We start from the raw sequence: 21,044 nt of genomic DNA, 5'->3' as shown, positions 1-21,044 counted from the left end.
GCTGGCCTCAGGTGCCTCTGGGCAACCAAGGTCCTCTCTGGGAAAGGGCCCTGCTACCCCTGGAAGGGCTCATCTGCAGGGACCCCGCCCGGGTTCCAAGTGGGAATCCGGAGAGCACATGTCGCTGTGATGCTGTAGAGCCCCACGACTTACCTGTAATTCTGAGTGATGGCCTCCCACCCCCTGCTCAGGCTGCCAGGCTGCCCCCGGCTCGGGACTGGTGTGGAGGAACGGGAGCTCCTACCAGCCCCCAGCTCCATACAAACCGGAAGACCACCTCTCCAAACATTGACAGACTTTATTATGGGGGGTTCCCACCTGGGAACCCACCCTCTTAAATAAAAAAGTGCATAGAAAAGAAGGGATTTAGAAACCTTTGTACAGTATCTACATCCTGGGCCCCCAGGGCAAGAAGGGGGCGATTGCTGGGTGGGCTGGAGGGGTGGAGGCAGGGCCTCTGCCACCTGCAGGCCCACATCCACCCTCAACAGGAGGGTGGGGGTGAGATGCTCTGGGAGGGACTTGGGAGCCCCCAGACTCGGGGCACGACGGCAGCGGGGGTGGGGGGAGCCGCCACGGCCTCAGTTCAGGAAGCGACGGCAGCGCTTGGCGCCGCAGTTGCAGGGCAGCTTGTTGCTGGCATCCTCGATGGGGAACTTGTAGTCGTAGGTGAGCTCCTCGCCTCGCAGGATGCGGCGCAGGGCGAAGATGACGATGTGCTTCTGGCCCTCCACGTGGATGACTCGAGAGAAGCAGTTGGGCTCACACGAGTGGTTGATGAAGCGCGCAGCGTTGCCGTGCATCGTGGCGTCCACCACATCAAAGTCATCCATACGGAACATGTAGCACCCGATACCCTACAGGGACCGCGACGGCCCGTCAGGTGCTCTGTTCCCACGGCCCAGCCCCCTCCCCCCCACCCCGCCGCTTCGCCCACCTCAGCCCCATGGCCCCGTGGAGCCCACCTTTCCATCGTAGAACTTCTCCCGCTTGTCAGTCAGCACGGAGCGAATGACGATGCCGGAATACTCAATGACCATCTCGCCAGCATCGATGTTTCGCTTACAGAACAGGCCCCGCCCGTGGATGGCAGATCTGCAGGGGAGGATGGGCCAGGGGGAGCTCAGGGGGCAGGGGGACAGAACCAAGGCAGCCCCGTACCAGGGCACCTGTCCATCCACCCAAGGGGCATCCTCCCCCCCGACCCCACTAACCTGTAGACACCCACAGCCTCTTTGGATGTCTTCTTGAGGTGGCGAAAGCGCATGGCCATGGGCAGCTCCAGGCTGGTGGCACGTCTGGTGGGGTCAGCAGTGTCACAGGCTGGTACCCAGGAATGACCTCTCTTGCCCCGGTCACCCTCTTTAGGACCCTTCCAGAACACCCCCAACACCCTAGCCTGCTCTCCATACCTGGTTGACCTGAGCTGCACCTCATCCTCTTCCTCGTCACAGGTGGCTCCCTCAGGGAGCACCCGGTGCTGGGAGGCCAGGAAGTTGAACATGTCAAAGGTGCACTTCCTGCAACAGGAAGGGAGGAAAGAAGGAAGAAGGGAGGCTAACAGCCATTCCTTCAAAGAGACGCCACCTACCTACCCTCTGGCTTGGGCCTGCCGCCAGCAAAGAAATACTGCTGCCCCCGAAGACAGAGTGAAAGGGGAATGGATGGGGCTCACTCTTGTGCCGTGAATCTAGGAGTGATTCCTGGAGTGGCCTGGCATCTTCTCCCAGGCCCCGGTTCCCAGTCTCTAAAGACCTAACTCCCCCGCCCGAGAACGCCCCCAGGGCCGCCCAGATGCCTCACCGGAGATAGACCTCAGCGCGGGCCGCCCCGTGCGGGTTCAGCGGCGGCTCCTCCTGGCCCTCCCCCTGCTGGTGGTAGCGGAACTTGTAGTGCTGGCAGCGCTGGGCCCCGGGCAGCTGCTCCGCCAGGAAGATGACAGCGTCGTGGTGGATGCCCAGGAGCCTCGCCCCGCTCATTCCTGGGGACAGAGGTGAGGACACACATGTCATATCAGAAGCCCCTCTTACCCTCTCCGAGTCCTCCCAGCTCCCCACGCGCCTGCGGCCCCTCCACTTGCCACTGAAGGAGAGATGCCGGAGCCGGGCATGCCCTCGGGCCTCCTGCACCTTCTCAATCAGAGTTCTCCAGGCCCCTGAGGAGAGAGCAGGGCCAGAGCGGTCAGGATGGGGCTCGACCGGACACCTTCCCTCCGTCACCACCACTCCCCACTCACCCTCCAGGCTCTCCGCCTCCACGCTGAACCCATCCTCACTGCTGATCTCAAAGCGCAGATGCGGGCCAGACCGTTTGGGGGCCTGGTTCTCTTTGTCCTCTGGGGAGGGAGGCTCTTCCTCAGAGCTTGAAGCCTCACCTGGTCCCAAGCAGCAGGTCAGAGTAGGTGAGGATCACCCCAGATCCAGAGTCCCGGGTTCCCCACCTCCTCCCTTCCTCTCCCTGCACAAGCACAGATACTTGGTCTGAGGGCTCTCTTCCTGCTCTAACTGCCCCGTGAGCCCTACAGGATGGACATTATTTTTCTCTAAAGAGCCCGCGGTCCCTTTTCTGTGAGAGTTCTTGGAGAGATGAGCATGTCCACGGAGGCCTGGAGTGCCCCGGCTCCGCAGGACACATTTGGACACCCGCTCACTCAAACCCATCTTACCAAAAACGCTCATCTACCCCTCATTCTTCTCTCACAGAAAATTAAAAATACCAGAAGTATATTTTGCATTTTTTTATATGCAGCACAGCTCTGTAAATATTACAAACTTATTATATAGGCTCCTACCCACAGAGTCGAGTATATGTACATTATGAGCTACTTAAGGGATTTCTCAGGGTCTAAAGATTTTGAAGACGCAACAGACAGGACTTGCTGCTGTAGGAGATGGGGATGTGAGAGCCAGTGCAGGGTCAAGGACAACTCTGAGGTTTGGGGCCTGAACAACTGGAATAGTAAAACTGCTGATGATGAGATAGATGGTGAGGGAGAGGGAGGAACAAGTTTGGGGTGAAGGCAGAGAGCTCAGTTTGGGATATGCTGAGTCTGAAATTCCTCTTAGAAAACCTGCCCTTGCAACCTGCTGGTGGAGACGGGGAGCAGGCAGCAGGATCTAGGAGCCTGGCTACCAATCCACCGGCTGTCAGAATAAGAGATGGGATTTAGAGCCATGAAGTAGATGAGAACACCCCAGAGTAGGTACAGACAGAGAAGTCAAGGCCGGGGCCCTGGGACATGCCAAAGTGACAGGCTGGGGCAATGAGGAGACAGGACCGGGAGGGGGGGACGGGGCTGTTGGAAGCCATCGAAAGAAGTGCTACAAGGAGGTGGGGGGGCCCAGATGCAGCGGCTAGCTCAAGCACCGTGTGGACTGAGGGCTGACCGTCATGTCTGGAGGGGGAGGGTGGGGAGAACCTCAGTTCGAGTGGAGCGTGCTTTAGAGGTGAGGCAGGACCCATGTGGCCACACTTGCTCCCCACACCACTCCCCTGGGCCAACCTGACCGTGTGCCCTCCCAGCCCGAGGCAAGACTCCAAACCTGATTTGCTGTATGACCCAAATCATCTCCAGGCCTCTGTGCCTCTGGGTTCACCTCTGACAACTTCTTCCACCTCCTCTTTGCCCCTACCCCATCCTCACCTCCATTCTGTTCCCTGAACCCGACAGGCTGACTACAGGGGCCTCACCCGGGCGCTCTCATTGCCTTCTTTCTCACGGCGCTCGTTCTCAGCTGCAGTACACTTGCTAACGTACGTGTCTGTTTCCTCTACCAAAATGTGGCGTGGTCCCTAAGGGTGGGGACCTGTCCGTCATGGTCACTGCCATATCCTCACGCCACCTCTGACCCCCATACGCAGTCTTTCAGTTAAGCGGTCTCTTGTGTACCTCGCTCCGCTTCCACGCTCAGTAACTCAGCGCTACGTAATGAGACAATCCACACATCTGGGCAGGCCTGGGGCCAGGAGAAATTCCAAGCCTCAGGCTGCTCAGTTACCAGCTCGCTTGGCTGTAGCCTACCCCCTCTCCCATGGCCCTCTGTAACCAACAGAGCACTCACTGCCCTCCCAGCTTCACCAAGGCTGTCAGCCCAAACCACTCCACGTACCCCTATCCTGTGTCCTGATGGCTCTGCACGTGCACTGCCCTCCCCTTTCCTCCACCTCAGCGGTCTCCTATTCACATCCAACCACCACGCCTCCTCCCACCTCTGCTTCCATCCACAAGCCCCCTTCACCCTCCTCCATGGCTTTGCTACTCAGCCCTCATACAAACCTCTCTGGGCTACTGCCCACCCTCCCCTCTCAGACCCTTAGCCAAGCTTGCTGGCAAGATGCCTGGGTCTTGTTTTGGCTTCCTCATCAACCACTGTCTTCAATTCTAGACCCTGACACAACATCCTTCCCAGCCAGTACACCAACCCTAGACCCCACGTGCCTGGTGTCCTCTTATCTCCTTCCTACTCTTCCTGCCCGTCTGGATCCTAGATGAGCTCCATCCTCGCTGGCTGACCCCCAGGTGCTCTTGTCTGGCTGCACGGCTCTAAATCCCATCTCTAATTCTGACAGCCCCCACACTAGGGACCTAACCCTCCGACCCTGGCAGATCAGGCTCTGAAGCCAAGCCCCCAGCTCTTGGGCACTTTTGAAGGGCCTCTCATGTGGAGCTGAAACTTCATCTCTCTGCCTTTTTCTGCCACGGGCCAGGAGCTCCGAGGGCATCGGAGAACACCCGATGAACTCTGAATACCTAGTCTCAGGCTCAGAGCCAGACTGGTACACAAGGTCTATCTTTTGAAGTGGACTGACTGCATCTGACCATCACCCAGCTGAGGCAAGCATAAGGAAGGAGGCAGGGAGAGTGAGAGGCTGGTCCCTACCTGAGTAGTGGTGCCACTGGGACTCAAGCAGCAAGTCAGGGGGACCATCGGGGGCCCGGGGAGGACCACCTTCTGGGAGTGGCAGCAGAGGGGACCGGTCCTGGAGGGGCCTGTGAGGAGAGACCTGTCAGAAAGAGGAAGGGATGGAGGTTCCAGAGCCTCCAGGGAAAGGGCACTGGCTACTCACCTCGGACTTTCCTCCCCAGTGGGTTCCCCAGGCTCATCCAAGTCGAGAACTCCACGCACTGTGGGCGTTTTCATCCTCACTCGGCTAAACCTGGGGGAGGAACCCCAAGAAGGCTGAGCTGCCTTCTCCTGCCCACCTCTCTCACCCTCCTCCACAGACTCAGCACATTCACTCACCCGCTGCCACTAAGCCCTGGACCCTGGGGAGCATCCTCCAAGGACTCTCTGTCTTCCTCCAGCCGGGGGGTCTTGTTTGGGGGAGGCGCTGGTGGGGAACGGCCAGAGAAGGTGGACACCCTCTTGACGCGGATGGCCTGATGGGGCGGGCTGGGGGGCCCACTGCTCAACACCAGTGTCAGTGGAGGAGGGGGTGGTGGGGCGGGGCGGACCACCCCTACCACTGGCAACACACCCAGCAGAGGTCCCGGGGGCAGAGTCCAGGAAGCAGGGGCTGTGGGGGGGATGGGAGGGGGCAGAGGTGGCTGCTTCACTGGGGGTGAGACGGGCTCACCCTCCCCAGCCATCTTCACAAACACTTGCCCCAGCTTGTTGACAAGGATGATTTTGGATGTGGCGGGTTTGGGAGGCTCAGGGGCAGGGCCCAGGCTCAATACCCGGACCCCCGGGGCCCCAGGGAGCCAGGCAAACGTCCGTGTGGGGTCAGCTGGGCTAGGGGGCAGGCCCTGGGGAGGCTGGCTGCCATTGGCCAGGGGAGGTGCTGGGGGGAGTGGCTCCTCTCTGGGCCCAGCACCTCCCTCCCCAGGCCCCCCTAGGTTCTTCAACACAAAATCCACAATTTCTGACGGCAAGTCCTCAGGAGGTCGGGTTCTGTCCCCTGCAGCCCCGATGACCCCAGCCCGGCCCACTCCTGGCCCTGAAGGAGGAGTCCCCTGGCCCCGAGGCTGCTGGACGGCCTCTGCCTCACTGTCCGTGCCGTCATCCACTCCATCCAGCTGTTCGATGCGGGGGGCTCCAGGAAGGGCACCAGGGGCCAGGGCAGGGCCAGACACCACAGTCACAGGGAAGTGGACATAGCGGGGGGTAGGGCTGGCCTCTTCCTCTGAGCTGTCCCCTGGGCCCCCGTGGCCGCTCCCCACTGCCCCCGCAGCCACAATCTCTTCCTGGAAGGGCTCAGTCCCCAGCAGGCTGGCCGCAAAGTCCAGGTCAGCAGCACTCAGTCCTGACACCACCTCCATGTCCTCAAAGTCTGGGCCCAGGTCTTCAGGGGGTGGTGGAGGAGATGGGGCTGGGCCAGGGGGAGCCAGCTCCCCTGAGGTAGGCGTGAGGGCTCTAATGACTGAGGTAGGAGGGGGCACCCTGAGCTGTGGGGAGGTTCTGAGAGGGGGAGAGGCCCGCCGTGATGCCGGCAGCCTTGGGGCCAGGGGGCTGGGACGACGGGAACGTCTGGGGGGAGCTGGGAAGTCCAGGTCTCCCACCGTGGGGATGTGGTGGGTCAGAGAAGATGGACTTCCTGTGGGGGGAAGGGTCAGTGTCAGCCATGAGCTCCTGCCTCACCCACCCACCCCTCTCCCCGACATTCCCAGGTACTCACCAGGGGAGGGCAAGGGTCCAAAGGAGACACCCCCCAAGGGCCTCCGGGATGGTGAGTAGTTGGGCACTTTGATTCGAGCCCCCGAGAAGGAGCGGGGAGCCGGAGGAGGGGCACTGCTTGGATCTGGCCGAAGTGGAGGGTCCAGGTTCTGAACAGGTGAGTGGTGCTCAGGAGCTCCAGGGATAAGGGCATCTGCATCTGGAGGGGGGTCCACATGATCTGGGGGCTCTGAGGAGGCAGGAGAATGGCATCAGGAATGGCAGGGACGGTCAAAGCCTCTCCTTACACACCCTCCCTTCTTTTGAGCCAACCAAGCCTTCCCCACCCCTGCCCAATGGTCCGGTCACAATGTGCACCGGTTCCCAGTCATCACCCAGGTCCCACATCCCTCTGTGGCTTCTTTAAAGCTTCCACATACAACTGGATCAGGGGCCCTTTGTAACCCCTCCTCATGCATCTCTGCCACCTCCCTTGTTGCCGGCTGCCTACTGCTCTGACTCAGGCCCCGCATGCCACGAGGGGCACTGCCCTCCCTCCAGCAGGGCCAGTCCTACCGCTTCCTCACCTGTGCCGCGCATCCCTGCCACATCAAACACATCTGCCGCATCCTGGCGCTTGGGGCTCCCCATTAACTGGCTCCACCCAATCTGCGAGAACAAATCTCTGCCGCCTCCTCCCAACACTCCCCTGCTACCAGCCAGGATAGCTGCACCCTTCTCCTCCCCTCTCTACTTCATGTCACGCTCCAACCTGGCACAAACCCCTTCCCTGCAAACACATTCCGAAAATCTTCCTCCTCCTTTTCAGCCCACAAGCTCTCCTTTTACCAGTCTCCAAGCCCAATCTTTGCTGTGTGCCATCCGGCTCTCAGCGACATCCCTCAGCATCGGCACGGCTATGAGGGGACTGATTTGGCTCGCACCCCGATGCCAGCACTGTGTTACCGTGCAGAGCAAGTGCCCTTTCGGAGCTGCAGTATAGCAGAGCACCTGCCTTCCTTGGAGGGCTGCGGGGAGCATCGCGGGAGCGCACGTCCCAAGTCAGGTGACTGTAAACACTCTGTTTGTCTAGAAGCTGCTCCCCACCCCCCAAGCAGGTAGCTCTCCCGTCACTTCCTGTGAAACGCTGAGCACAGTGCCTGGCACGTAATGCAAAGCTGTTAAGCGATCAGTTATTGCCATTATAACAAAGGGAAGAATGGCAAACATCTTGGGGTTTCTTTAGGGAAGAAGGGAATGGGGTTGGTGGGTAACCATCTGGGGAGGGCAGCATTCAGGGAAGGAAATGAGGGAGTTCCAAGGCACATACCTGAGGAAGGGACGGGGCTGTGCACAATGGTCTGATTCTCCTCTGCTGCCTCCAGGTGAACTGGCTCTTCCCTCGGACCCCATGGCCGATACTCCAGAATACGACACCGATACCAGCAGCGCCGCCGAGCATCCACTGTGCTCCAGTACAGACGGGAGCACCTGTCAGGTGGGCGTGTGGGTAAGAGGGTCAGGACAACTTGGGAAATGGGATCCTGTCCTGGAGTCCTTCCACCCCACCCAGGCCCCCTGGGCTGCTCACTGGTAGCCAATGGGGAAGAGCCGTCCCTCGCAGTCCGAGAGATCAGACAGGGTACCCAAGGAGTCAATTCGGATGGAGCCTATGATGCAAAGAGATCAGGAGGGTGGGCCAGACAGGGTCAGGAAGACCAGGGTAGAGAGCAAGAGGCTTACCAATGAGCACATTGATGGCATCAGGTTCGAGCCCCGTCAAGAACTTTCGCTTAAAGTTGATGCCCTCAAAGTCCACATAGACTCGGCGGAGAACATCAAACCCATCGGGGGTCACAATCTCCTAGAAGGCAAATGGGGTTGCTAGATTGGTGAGGGGCAAGGGGGATGTGAGGGAAGGCTCTGAGGCAGGGACTGGACAGCTGGGGGCTTGGCTCAAGGACTCAGGAAAAAAGACACCAAGAGGCAGCTGGGGACAGGGCTGAGGGGCTGCAGGGGTCTACAAGTGTAAAGGGAAGAGAAAGCAGCAGGGAGCTGTCTCCCTCGTGGTTCTGGCTCACCTTGCCATCCAGCAGGTCTGTGTGTTTCTGGCAGAAAACTTTCTTGTCATCCTGGAAGATGCAATAGCTGGCCCGGGCACACATGAAGTGGAAGTTGCTGAGGCAGGAGGAAAGGCAGCAGCCCACTGTGGCTCCAGGCTTCAGGCAGAGTTCACAGCGCTGTGGGTGGAAGGGGCTGCTGAGGGGAGAAGCCAGTGACCGAGACCAGGGTCTGATGCTCAGCATCACTGTCCTTGAGACTCTGATTGGGCCCGTCTAGCCCAGCGCCTCACAAAGCAAAGGCACTCATCAAACATACCCTCTTCCCTAGCTGCATCCAGGGCCAGGTGCACATCAAAACTACTTCAGATTTTCTGAAGCAACAGGGAAAAAAATAACAACATCTAACACCAAACAATATTCACCATCTTTCTCACACCATTTAAAAAAATATATTTAAGTAATCACTACATTCTACACGTGAGGCTTGAACTCATGACCCCAAGATCAAGAATCGCATGCTCTTCCTCTCTCATGCTATTTTAATGTAAAACCTGTACCATTTTATTTAATCTTCACATTAGCACCCCCCCCTCCAGTACATATCACCCCAGGTCTCACTTCCTAAACCTGAGACATTATACAGTACCACGGCCCACACTGGTGAGCAGGGGGTTCTAACCCAGACCACACCTCACCTCACGGGGAGCCAGCAGGAGCTAAATGTCACACAGTATAGAAAGCCTCCAGCACAGGTTCAATCAATAGAAGATCTTCTAACTTTTAATCTCCCAGGCTTCAGGCCCAAATATGGGGGGAGGGGGAGTCCTCCCTGAAGCACCAGAGTCCTGGTCCCTAGGACCAGCAGTGAAAGGATATGGTGGGGTAGAAATTGTGAAACAAGAGCGGTTTCCCCTGCAGAGGGGTGGGGGGGGCTACCCGAGACCCTGGGGCTGCCCACCTCTCTAGGCCCGGGCTCTCACCATCTGCCTCCCTCGAGCCACAGCAGCATGCACGTTTTTGAGGGAGCCATCATTTTCCTCAAACACTTCAGCTGACCAAATGGCACAGTTGACGTGTGTCCACTCATTCTGCCCAATGTATAGGAGCCGTCCTGCCTCCTGGGGGCAGAGGAGAAATGGTGTGAGGGAAGGCCCCAGGGACTAGGCCCCACAACCTGGGGCTTCACATGGTAGCCCTCACCTTAGAATCCGCATCCCCATATTTGAGGCAGAGCGCACACTGACGAGGGTCCTCCAGGTGTGAGAAAGCAGCTGGATCCTTGCCCTGAAAAGCTGGAAGAGGTGTGGGAAGGCAAGTCCCAAAATCAGGACCTAGAGCTTGCCCCACCAACTCAGGGCCCTGGCTTCCAGTCCCCACTGCCCAGTACCTGCTGAGGGGTCCCCTGGAGGCTGCCCTGATTCTGGGGTCTCTGGTTCCTGCTGTCTCCACTGAGCGTAGACATGGTCCAAGGATGGGGGCAACACAGCATTGGGAAGAACTCCGCTGTGGACAGGCAGGGTCAGCATCTGACACGTCTAACAAGGGTGGCCACCCACAATCTTAGCCTTAACATGCCATGACACACTTGGTCCTCTCTCCATGTGGCATTTCTCCCAGTCTCCCAAATAAGCCAGGGCCCCTCATGCCACCTATGACACATGAAATGCTGTTCCTCATGCCTGGAATACTCTTTTTCCACATCTCGGCTCGGATGTCATCTCTTCCAAGAAGCCTTGCCCTAAGCACCTTCTCTGGGCTCCTACAGCTCCCTCGACGTTCCCATAACCACCCTGACCATCTGGATCATCAGGCACTAATGTGCCTGCTCAACCCCCAAACGTGGCTTACTCACTGCTGTTCCCCAACACTGTCCTGCACAGAGTAGAAACAGAGCGAGCTAACTGTACAATCTGAGTCTTTGCCGGCCTAGAACCCCTGAGCACGCTCATCCTGGTTCCACCACCCTCCAGACCTTAACTCTGTTTCTTGTCTATTCTCAGCCCAGGATCCAGACCCGGGATTCCCAGGTGCCCTTGCTTTTGCCCTTATTCCCTGGTTCCCCTCCTGTTACCCAGCCTCGCTCACTTTGGCAGCCGGGTACTCCGTCGCCAGTACTTGGGGTCGTGGGCGTCGAACCAGCCGAACGCAGACTCTAGCAGCTGGGGAGTGGGTTAACAGAATGAGAAGAACTGGCTTCCCCAGGAAAGTTGGTAGGGGCAGCGTCTGAAGGACCCACACTCTCCTCCCCACTACCACTCAAGCCACTCTCTAGACATCCCCCAAAGTTCCCACCTTCAGTAGGAGCCCCTTCATCTGGCCTCCAGCCCGGCGCTCTGGGGTCTCTCCTTCTTCTGAGTGCTTCATCAGGATGCCCACCATGTCCTCCATAAAGCTGTGCTGTAAGGGGGCTTGTCAGGATCAGAGCCCCCACCCCACCCACAACACCCTCCTCCTGGAGCCCACCTATTCCTCTCAGTGCCCCACTCACCACAGACTTGTAGTGGCCTTCCTCGAAGCGCCGACTCACGGCTTGCAGATCGCAAGGACCTGGGTGCAGCTGCTTTCCAGCCTGCCCACACTGTAGAGAGAGAAAGTCAGCAGGGCTGGTGCTGGGCCTGGCCCCACCCCATCCTACCTCCCGAGCACCGCCCCCCCCCCCCAGACCTGAGTGCACAGCAGCAGTGGGCCCGCCACCTTGGAGCTCAACAGGCCCTGGAGCACCTGGCGCAGGCCCCCCTGCAGGGCCCCACTCAGGGCCTCTCGCCAGCGGGGGTGCGTGGCCCCTGCACATGGTCCGCAGGTGTACAGCACTGAGTCTGGCAGCCCAGAAAGGATCTCATAGTCTTCATCTAAAACAGCCAGGGTGGGACAGGACAGAATGGTTCGGGAGAATGTGAGGGCTCTCAGCAGCCCAGAGGAGTTGCCAAGGACATACATTTATAACACCTGTCCCAAGAGGGCCTGTGCTGGGGGTAGGACAGGCACCCCCCCCACCACCCCGGGGCAGAGGTGGCAGCCCGGGCGCGCTCTGCCTGCTCACCTGAGAGCCCCTCGCACTTGGCGTGCACCCAGTGGTCACACTGCGCGCACTGCATCATCTTGCTCTCGTAGTCGTTGTCTTCGTAGCAGCGCGTGCAGATGGGACAGAAGTTTCCTGCAGAAAAGGGAGGAAATGGGGAAGTCAGGGGCTGGGGCCACGACCTGCCCCTTGGCTGCTATGAGGGCTGCCTCTGCTATGCCCCATCTTGGGTCCCTACCACCCTCAAAATGCTGGCTGAGAATATGGCCTCTTCTAGCCCTACAGCGCCAGCACCTCACAAAGAACCTTGCGAACTTGCCACCTGAACAAATGGGGAAAGCCCAGATTTTCAAAGTGATCAGTGGAGACTCAAGGTTCCAAGAGGCAGGTAAGGGACCACTACCTCGATGGGGTCCAGGCCGACTCCCACTGCCCTGAGAGGAACCGTGTCCCTCTACTTGAGGTACTAGACAGGCTTTTGTGGGAGACTACCCTGACAGAAGGAAAGGTTCTGGGGCTACAAGAGGATACAAAGCCACTAGAAAACCGTATCTGTCTTGCCTGTCTAGGAGCCTGGCCCACTGCCCGGTGTCCCTCAGGGCCCAGGTTCCCTGACAGGTCCCCACCTTTCTCATAGAGCTGGGTGCACCTGGGGCAGAGGCTGTAATCTCCGGACCACTCGACGTCCCAGTTCTTGCCTGGAGTCGCCCCACAGCTCTTACAGCGCACGCAGGCTGAGCAGATCTGCGGGGAGGGCCGGGTGAAGTTAGGGGGAGCAGGCTGGAGCAGTGTGGGGGGTACAGTGGGAGGAGATGGGCAAAGAGGAGTGGATGGTAAGCAAGAGACAAATGAGGAAGGACAGGTAAGAGAAGAAAAGGTGTACAAGAGAAGTGAGGAGGAGGGAGGAACAAGACCAAAGTAGGGGAGACCGACAGAAGGAGATAAGGAGGAAAGGAGGTCAGGCAGGGGCAGGGGATTCTGAGCCCAGGACCATGGAATGCATGAGCCCTTCTGCATTTTGCAACCATTCTGTACAAATTCTGCACATAAGTCTTGTCTATGTGAAATTTTGTAAGTGAAAATGCTATTTATCAGATAAACTCTCACAAGGACCTCCAACCTTCCAGTCTGGGGGTGGTAGCGGCTTTAATTAGAACTCCAATGCAAGGGGTGTGGGCCTCATCTCTCACCCAGTGGCGCCGTTTGCGTGTGGCCCGGGTTGGGTAGCTGGGCCCCAGGCAGGCTGGGTGATAAGCATGGCGGCAGCGCTCACACTCCAGGAGGTGCTGTTGGAAGTTGGGAGAAAAACAGCAATGGCAAAACCTATTGGCACAAGTATACCCCTCTCCTCCATGCCTCCAACCACTCTCATGGCTCTTGTGCCCAAACCTTGGATCCCCGGCCTTTGCGCCCACAGACATGGCAAAACTTGCAGCGGCGGCAGCACCAGGTATCATGATGTTGGGGCAGGGGCCGCTCGGCCTCCTCCAGACAGAATGGATGGAAAGGGTCACAGCAGACTTGGCAGAACACCAGCTGGGGGTGGGGAGAGTGAACAATGGGCACAGTGTGAGGCCAAGAGGCCAAGGGATGAGACCCTGCTGAGAGGGCCCAAGCAATCAGGCAGTAAGGGCCAATGGAGACCTGGGGGGCTGTGGAAAAAGGCGGGGATCCAACCTCATGCAGGCCTTTGCTGGCACACAGCAAGCACACCATCGGCGGCCCCCCTGGCACGGAGGTGAGCACGCTGAGGCCACCCATCAGCCACACGTTCTCCAGGTCACAATCCTCCTGAGGAAAGAGAGGACACGGGATCAGAGAGCAGCCAAAGCCATCTTTAAAGCCCAGTTTCTCAGCTACAACCCCCAGCTTTCTTTCAAACACCATCCTCGAGACCCTCTCCCTCCATGCCATACCTTAAAATCCACACGGACCCGGTGCACTCCATCAGGAGACTTCTGTTTTCCAGTCCAGCCATTGGGAAAAGAAGCAAAGGGGCCAGGGGCCAAAGCATCCTAGGGAGGATGGTGGTGGTCAGAAGGCTGCCAGCCTCACCCTCTGCAGACTTCTCTCCACACTGTCCTCTTCCCCAGTCTGCCCAACCCTGTCTTTCGCCCAGATCCTACTTTGCTTTCCAGAAAGACAGACCTGCCTTACCCCTCAGGGCCTGTCCTCTGGTGTGGACACAACACGGCACTCAGGTGAGCCCGTTACCCTGACTTGCTAGGAAGCTCCTGAAGGGCGGGAGCCATGCCTTCCACAGGGCTCAGGGTTCTTGGTGTGGGGCCGTGCTGACCTTGTCCAGGCGCCTTCGGGCCTTGAGCTGCAACACAGGCTGCAGGGTAGGTTTGCGGGGCCGGCTCTGCTCCTCGGGTTCTGGCACTGGCAGCTCTAGGCAGCACACGTAAGTGGTGAGGGTCCCACTCCTTCCCTGCCCCATTCCCTTTCCTCCACACCCCGTTACCTGGATCCCCATGGCCGCCTTTAACTAACCAATAGGATGACTTTTAGACCTGGCTCGAATGCACCCATTTTCCCTGTCCACCCCAAACTACCTCCTTCTCTGCACTCAGCTACTTTCTCTATCACACAAATACGGCCCCTGGTCTAGAAACCCCAGCTCCCTTCTACACAAGACACGGGACTGAAAGGGGAAACAACAATCAATTCGCACCATTCTCTCGGGGGGTCCGACGCCGGGGAGCAGGGGGACCCCCGGGCTCTGAGTCATCCGAGTCCTCGAAGATATCATAGGAGGGTCGCTGTTTGACGCAGCGCCGGGCTGACTTGCGCTGCAGTAGGAGGGAGTCCTGCTCCTCGGGCCCTGGGGGGGCCACCACCTCCTCCCGGGGCCCCCCAGCTCCCGCCCCCCGGCGTGGGCCTGGAGGACCAGGGGAGGCCTCAGGAGATTCATCGGAATCCCAGGGCAACAGCGTCTTCACTATCGTCCGGCCTGTGGGAACAGGGGACTTAGTAGGATCTGAGCTCAGCCAGGGACATGGGACATTGGGATGCAGAAAAGCCAAAAAGAAGTGGGGCAGAAGAGAACGAATACAGGAGACACAAAAGCACAGGATGGAAAGATGACAAAGGTAATAGGCTGCAAAGATAAGGGAAGGAGAGCAAAGAAAACACTGTTTCTTCCACACCATGGATCTAAACAAGGTTGTGTAAAGAAATACTCCTCAAACCTCGTTACCTTTTTTAGCCAGCCGTTCCATCTTCCGAGCCTCTATCTTGTCGCACTTCCGGTATCTGGGGAGGGGAGCAGCACGTCACCAGGGTAGGGGACTGGTGGTCTGGGGGAAGAGAGGAAGCTCTCCACAAGGATGCCAATCCCACTGCTCTGGCGGGGCAGGAGGCCTGGGTGACTTGACAACCATGGGTGGGAACAGAGGCTGCGCCCTGGCTACTCACACACAGCACTGCTTCTTGGTGTTGGGGCCCCCAAATTTGGGCTTGTCCAGGCAGTTGACACAGGACCCACAGTCCTGCACACGCAGGCAGCCCCGACAGTGTCCACACCGTGCCATCCGCATCTTCTTGCCATGATGGGAGGGCAGCGAGCGCCGAGGTGTATGGGCCAGGGTCCCTCCAGACCCTGCAGGCTCTGAGTCTCCCCCAGGCCCTGCTGACTCCACCTTTCCCCGCCGAGACCGTGATGGGACACTCTCAGTCTCAGATGCCGATGATGTATCTAGTGCAATGGAGAGGAAGGGATGGAGCCACAAGGCCATTAGGCCTTTTACCTCAGTTCCTTGTTCTCCCCTAGATCTCATTCAATTGGCCTTCTGGCCCCCACTTTCCCACGGTGTTCAGGCCCCAAGTGCCCCCAAATCTGCTCTAAGACCTAGCACCCCAACCCACCTGCCACCTGCCCCAAGCATCCAACTCAGCTCCCACTCTCCTAGGCTCTTGGTGCATGTGCTCGCCCCCGAACTTGACACAGCTGTCAAAATCTTCCCACAACACACCCGCCCCTACCCTCCGTGGCGAGGTCCTGCCGATCCCGGAGAGGGAGAGCACTGAGGCGGGGGACGTCTTCGGGCACCATGGCCCGGGCCTGACCTAGGGCCACAGCAGCATGACGACAGACATGTTTGATACGGGGGCCTTGCACAGGGGACTCGGGGCCCTAGGGGAAGAGAAACCAGGAATACATGTGGGAAGTTGCCCCTTGCGTTCCTGCAACCAGCCTTCTTCAGAGGGCCCCGCTCCCACTCCATACCGACGGTCTCTCTCTCTTAGTTTCCATCGATTCATCTTCAGACCTGACAGAACCTCTATCTGAGATCTGCTTGGCAGTCCCCACGACTTCCTCCATCTGCCCTCCAGGGCTTGGCTGGTGGGGGAATAAACAGGGTCAGAGGCTGGAAAGTGAGGAAAGATAGGGCCAGGGGGACTAGCATGGCGGAGGGCCAGGGCCAGGGAAGGAACATAGGCAGCTGAGAAATGGAAGGACTGGCTCTGAGCATTCCCTGAAATACTGGAGGGGGTCTGAGGAGGCAGGGGGCGAATGAAAATTGAGAACGGAGAGAACTGGGGCTGGATGGCTGGGTGCAGAAACCTAGCCCAGGCGCCATGCTCACCGGCATCAAAGACGCCACCTTCTGCTGCTGCTGCTGCTGATCGATCTTGAACAGCTGCACCTTGGCTCTCTTGAGGAGGCTGAACATTTTCTCCTCCACACCAGACAGCGGTAGGGAGCCCGAGGCTGCGGTACGGGCCTTGTCCAGTGGTGACGGCGGCTGCAGGTGCAAGTGTGGCTGCAGCTGCGGTGGCTGCGCTAACGCCTGGAGCAGCAGCTGGGCTGGCAAGGCCTGCAGGGGCTGCTGCAGCTGAGCCTGACACTGCTGCCCGTTGCTCAGAGCTGGAGCCCCAGGAACGGGCACCTCGGCCTTAACAGGAGTGGCGACCACGGGGGCAAATCGAGGCAGGCTGAGGTGGTTGGTGCGGCCCACTGCCCGTGGCTCAGGCTCAGCTGGAGAGTCATCAGCAGGAGGAGGCTCTGGCTCAGGGGCTTCAGGGGCCCCAAGAGGAGTAGTAAGCACCGATTCGTAGATCTTCAGGTGGGCTTCGCTTGGGGTAAACTGGGGTGCCCGAAGGAGCAGGGGCCTCCGGGATGGAGTGACAGGGGCAGGAGGTGGGGGCGGGGCCGGTGGGGGGGCAGGAGGAGGAGGGGGCAGTTCCCGGGTCAGCGAGGTCCAGCGAAATGTGGGTTCCCTTAGAATGGACCGTCTCTTCTCAGGGAGTGGGACCGGGGTAGACGGGGGAGTTGGGGCACGCGGTGGAGAGGGAGCTGGTGCTGGTTCTGGGGGGGCGAGTGGGGAGGTGGCAACAGGAGGCCGAAGAGTAGGTGAGACTTCTACCTTTAAGGGTTTGGGGGGGTCTTCATCCATAAATCGCCGGGGTGTCTTGATGACTCGGGAGGAGCGGGCACTCACCACAGGCATAATAAACTGCCGGATATTCTTCAGGAAGGTGGTACTTTTGGGGGCCACAGTGGGGCTGTCTTCCAGAGGGCCTCCTGTGATGGTGCTGGGGGTTGGAGTGGGAGGAGAGGTACCCTCCGGCACTGCCCGAGCAGCTTCTCGCTCTGCCCGCTGGCTGGGAGTCAGAGGAGGCCGGCCCCTCTTTCTGGAGCATGTAGCTGGGACCACTGGAGGAGGGGATTCTTCCTGCTCCTCTGGGGCAGGAGGCGGTGGAGGTGATGGTGGGGGCAGAGGGGACACTGGGGGTGGTGGAGGGCAAAGTGGGGATGAAGGAGAAGTGGAGGGGGGTGGGAGGGGTGGAGGAGGTGGAGATGGTGGAGGAGGTGGAGGGGGTGGAGGGGCTGCAGGGGCTGGCGGAGTCGAGGGTGGGGATGGCAGCTTTGCCTCTTCCTTTTCCTCTGCTAGCGTCATCCCTTCTTCAGGTCCAGCTCTCTCTACCTTCTCTTCTCGCTCTTCCTTGTCCTTCTCTTTTTCTGTCTTCTTCTCTCCCTCCTCCTCCAGCTTTTGCTCCTTTCTCCAGCAGGGGCCCTCTCCCTGTCCAGATCCAACTCTTCCTTGGGGGGCACCCTGCCAGCTTTCCTCATGTTGATCTTGACCCTGACCTGATTCAAGTCCCAAGGACAACTGTCCCATCTTCACTTTTTTGGCCTTTGAAACAAACTTGATCACAAGAGGGAGCCCGCCTCGGCCTCGGCCTCTACCTCCACGGCCTCCTCGCCCGGACTGTCCTCCACGCTTGGGGGTCCCAGGTCCTGGGCCAGGCCCCTCCTTGCACTTCCAGCTGCCAGTTCGATGTTTTATGGGAACCACAGGAGGTGGGGGCTCAGGTTTGGGGATTGTCACAGCTGCTTCTGCCACCACTACTGCTTGTTGCTTCTTCCTGCAGGGGCCTGCTGGCCGTCCTGGGGGCCGTCCCCGAGACCGACGTGGAGTGGAGGGCTCACATGCCCGGCTCCGTGGGGCTGGGGGTGCCTGGGCCCGCCGGAGAAGCTCAGTCAGTGCCTGCACCATCCGTTCTGTGCCCTCCTCACCCCGTTTCCGGGCAGGAGTCTTTGGGGGGGCAGGAGCGACATCTGCTAGGCGAGGAGGCGGAATGGGGGTCATCTTATGCTTGCGGCCCCGACCTCGGGGGGCTCGACCTAAAAGGAGAATAGGTGTGGGGAGATGGGTCAAGCTAGCCCTGCAGACTGAAGAAGGCACTCCAGGAGGGCGAGTCTGTTTCCCCCACAGCCCAGGCTAGCTTGAGCTTTGAACACAGAACACGCTATGTGACTGATGGAGACTCTACTTAAACAGGGAAGAGCTGACATGAAGAGCAAGAATAACATTCCTGTAAAGCTATAGAGGTAGAGTTTCCCCGTCACTCACCTCGCTGGGATCGGAGCGCAGAGCGCAGGGAACTGGGGGCCACATCTTCATCTGAATGAAAACCCTGAAACTCCTGATTTAGGGGACCAGGGGTGGAGGGGAGAAACAGCAGTCAGTGCCAAAGCCCTTGTTCCACCTGAGACTCAGGTATGGAGGTATATCCCCCCAGTTTCCCCCTTAACATACCCCTACCTATTTTAGAGAAAAACTTACGACTGGAAGCTAAGAAGAGTAGAAAAGAGTCTCTCCCTCTCATCCTAGGGATGGAGGCACAGGGTATTTTGAACCCCCATCCCCTGTACCGGACTACACCAGCATAGCCATCAGTGGTTCGCTGGCCCAGAAGGGAACAGAACTGGATCTTCTCAGGCCAGGCAGTAGACACTACCCTCAGACTCCCTCATCCTCCAATTCAGAAAAAGGTGGGACTACTGTTCACACACTCTCAGGATGCAGTTTCCTCCTGAATGAAGATGGGAATAGGGGCACTCAAGTCTGGGGTGTGTGTGTGTGTGTGTGTGTTTCAAATGGTTTAGCGTAATAAGCTCTACTCTGAGCCCTCAGGTGACTACAAACTGTCCTAAATAATACAACCCACACCCTCCTGACTTTTCTGAGAGGCTGGGGATAAATCCTGAGCTGAACTCGGACCTGCTAGAGTTCCCAGTCTCAGCCTTTATTCCATTTTCTTCAACCTGTGCTCCCAAGAGGAAGCCCTCCATCATGCTACCATCTCTCCACTTTAAGTAAGAGGAATCGGGGTACTGGTGAAACCAGTGATGTGTCAGAGATATGAGGCCAGGTGGAGCAGCCTACAGATAAGTGCCCAGAGAGCCCTAGCCTGGGTCCACTAAAGCCACGCTGCTGCTGTCAACCACCACTGGTTGGGCATGCAGTACCCATAACCTTCTCGCTCAAACCTCTACTGCAACAGCTTTGCCAACTACCAAAATCATCAGCCTGGGACACTTCTGCAGGACGTGCCTCAGGCCCAAGTACCCAGATGCAGCCCGGGCTTCTCTATATACTTTCAGAGACCTTTTTCACGGACAGCTCCGTGCAGCCTATCTCCCCCCAGGCCTATTTCCAGGGCCCCTTCCCTCCGCAGGGGCCCTGAGAACCTCGCTTCTCCACTCCACCCCTCAGGGCCACCCAGACCCTTGGAAGCCCCCGGCCTCCGCCCCGCCCGGCGTTGGGGACGCCTCCGACTGCCTCACCTCATCGTCGGATTCCTCGTCACTGCTCTCCTCCTCGGGCACGCAGCCTCGGCTCAGGCCCCAGCCCCGGCCCCGGCCCCTGCCCCGACCCCGCTGAATGCGCGGGCCGGCCCACAGGCGGCGGAGCCGGCGCAGGCCCCGGCGGAGCCCCAGCAAACGGAGCAGGGCCGTGTCCTCCCCGGGCTCGGCTCCGCCCGGCCCCGCCGCGCTGCCGCCGCGCCGCAGAGCTACCCGCACTCTCTCGGCCCCGCTGCCCCGTCCGCCGCGGCCCCCGCCCCCGCCGGAGCCCCGCGGCCGGCCTGGGAAGCGGCCCCGCGCGGAGCCAGGCCCGGGGCAACTGCCGCCGCCCGCCGCCGCCGCCATCTTGGCACCGTGAGAGGGGCCGGGGAGGCGGGGGGAGGGGCGGCCCGTGCGCAGGGCCGGGGGGGAGGGGAGGGAGAGGTGGGGCGGGGCGGCTGCGGCTCACGACAGCAACCAGCGCCGCAGCGGGGCTAGCGGGAGCCGGGGGCTGGGCCGGCCACGCGCGGGGCACCACGGGAGCGGGAGTCCGAGGCCAGTCGGCAGTCACCCTTAGACCGCGCCTGAAGAGCATAGACCCCGTGTTGCGGCCGAAGAGGGGTGATGCGCAGGGACCTTCGGGAAATGTAGTCCGGGCGCCTCGCTCCTTCCGCCGGGAGCTGGGGTCGCGAGAGCTGGGGCCGCGAGAGCTGGGACTATAGGGTCCTAACCGGACCCAGAAAAACCATCTCCGGGGCTGCCGGGAGGTGTGGTTCGCGCCCCAAACTCCTCCCATTGTTCTTGGCGAGACCAGGGCACGCATGAACTACCACTCCCAGGGTGCAGTGGGCTTCGGACCCTGGGAATCCTAGAGATACTGGGAAATGAAGTTCGCGATTGCAGGAGGCGTGGGGTGGGAAAGGGGCCGCCGCAAAGGATTAGTCTCAGTTGGAGGCGCCACTCGGCTGCCGTTCTGCACAGCATGGAGGGGAGATGCTCGAGAGGCCGCAGCTTTGCGGTCCTTCTGCTCAAGGAGAGGAGGAGGGTGTCTGAAAGCTCAAGGAGAGGAGGAGGGTGGAGCACGCGTTCCTCGAGCCCCGGGCTGGGGGTCCCAGACTCAGATTCTGCGCACCGTTGCTTGCTGTGGAAGGGGCGAATAACTTGATTTCTCACAGCCTCCGCCAACAGGGCTTGCTGCTAAGCCAGCCTGGACTTCGCGGCGCTCGCGGGCCCCTACCTCTGGGGAAGAACAGGGAGACCCGGGAGATGGAGGTGGCCCCCGCACTGAACAG

At 59.5% G+C, this 21,044-nt stretch overlaps 1 protein-coding gene across 4 annotated transcripts; it reads right to left on the bottom strand.

Moving 5' to 3' along the window:
• Positions 1-280: 280 nt before the first annotated feature.
• On the bottom strand, positions 281-20,144 carry KMT2B (lysine methyltransferase 2B). Of its 4 annotated transcripts, XM_036067915.2 has the most exons (37): positions 19,756-20,137; positions 18,539-18,611; positions 16,268-18,309; positions 15,907-16,020; positions 15,663-15,813; positions 15,096-15,375; positions 14,878-14,933; positions 14,353-14,631; positions 13,975-14,069; positions 13,595-13,693; positions 13,356-13,469; positions 13,068-13,214; positions 12,869-12,964; positions 12,305-12,422; positions 11,700-11,813; positions 11,324-11,508; positions 11,148-11,237; positions 10,952-11,056; positions 10,745-10,818; positions 10,047-10,162; positions 9,860-9,951; positions 9,640-9,777; positions 8,678-8,836; positions 8,340-8,460; positions 8,188-8,266; positions 7,927-8,087; positions 6,619-6,846; positions 5,244-6,537; positions 5,068-5,157; positions 4,881-4,990; positions 2,237-2,374; positions 2,081-2,155; positions 1,804-1,981; positions 1,413-1,520; positions 1,215-1,298; positions 966-1,095; positions 281-857 (listed from the first exon to the last, which is right to left on the bottom strand). In XM_036067915.2, the coding sequence occupies exons 1-37, from the start codon at positions 20,116-20,118 to the stop codon at positions 582-584; spliced, it is 8,172 nt and encodes a 2,723-aa protein (XP_035923808.1). In that variant the 5' UTR covers positions 20,119-20,137; the 3' UTR covers positions 281-581. The 4 variants fall into 4 exon arrangements, 3 of the variants coding, with proteins under 3 accessions (XP_035923808.1, XP_077918942.1, XP_077918943.1); XR_013444172.1 differs by lacking the exons at positions 281-857; positions 966-1,095; positions 1,215-1,298; ... (1 more) ...; positions 1,804-1,981; positions 2,081-2,155 and adding an exon at positions 3,691-3,792 and having other exon boundaries at positions 2,240-2,374; positions 19,756-20,144; XM_078062816.1 differs by lacking the exons at positions 281-857; positions 966-1,095; positions 1,215-1,298; ... (2 more) ...; positions 2,081-2,155; positions 2,237-2,374 and adding an exon at positions 3,692-3,956 and having other exon boundaries at positions 19,756-20,144.
• Between the last annotated feature and the right edge of the window lie 900 nt (positions 20,145-21,044).

The sequence above is a fragment of the Halichoerus grypus genome, chromosome 15 (genome assembly GCF_964656455.1).
Source record: "Halichoerus grypus chromosome 15, mHalGry1.hap1.1, whole genome shotgun sequence".
Taxonomy (NCBI): Eukaryota; Metazoa; Chordata; class Mammalia; order Carnivora; family Phocidae; genus Halichoerus; species Halichoerus grypus.
The sequence above is the reverse complement of the archived record's forward strand: the minus strand, read 5'-3'. Positions and strand labels throughout refer to the sequence as shown.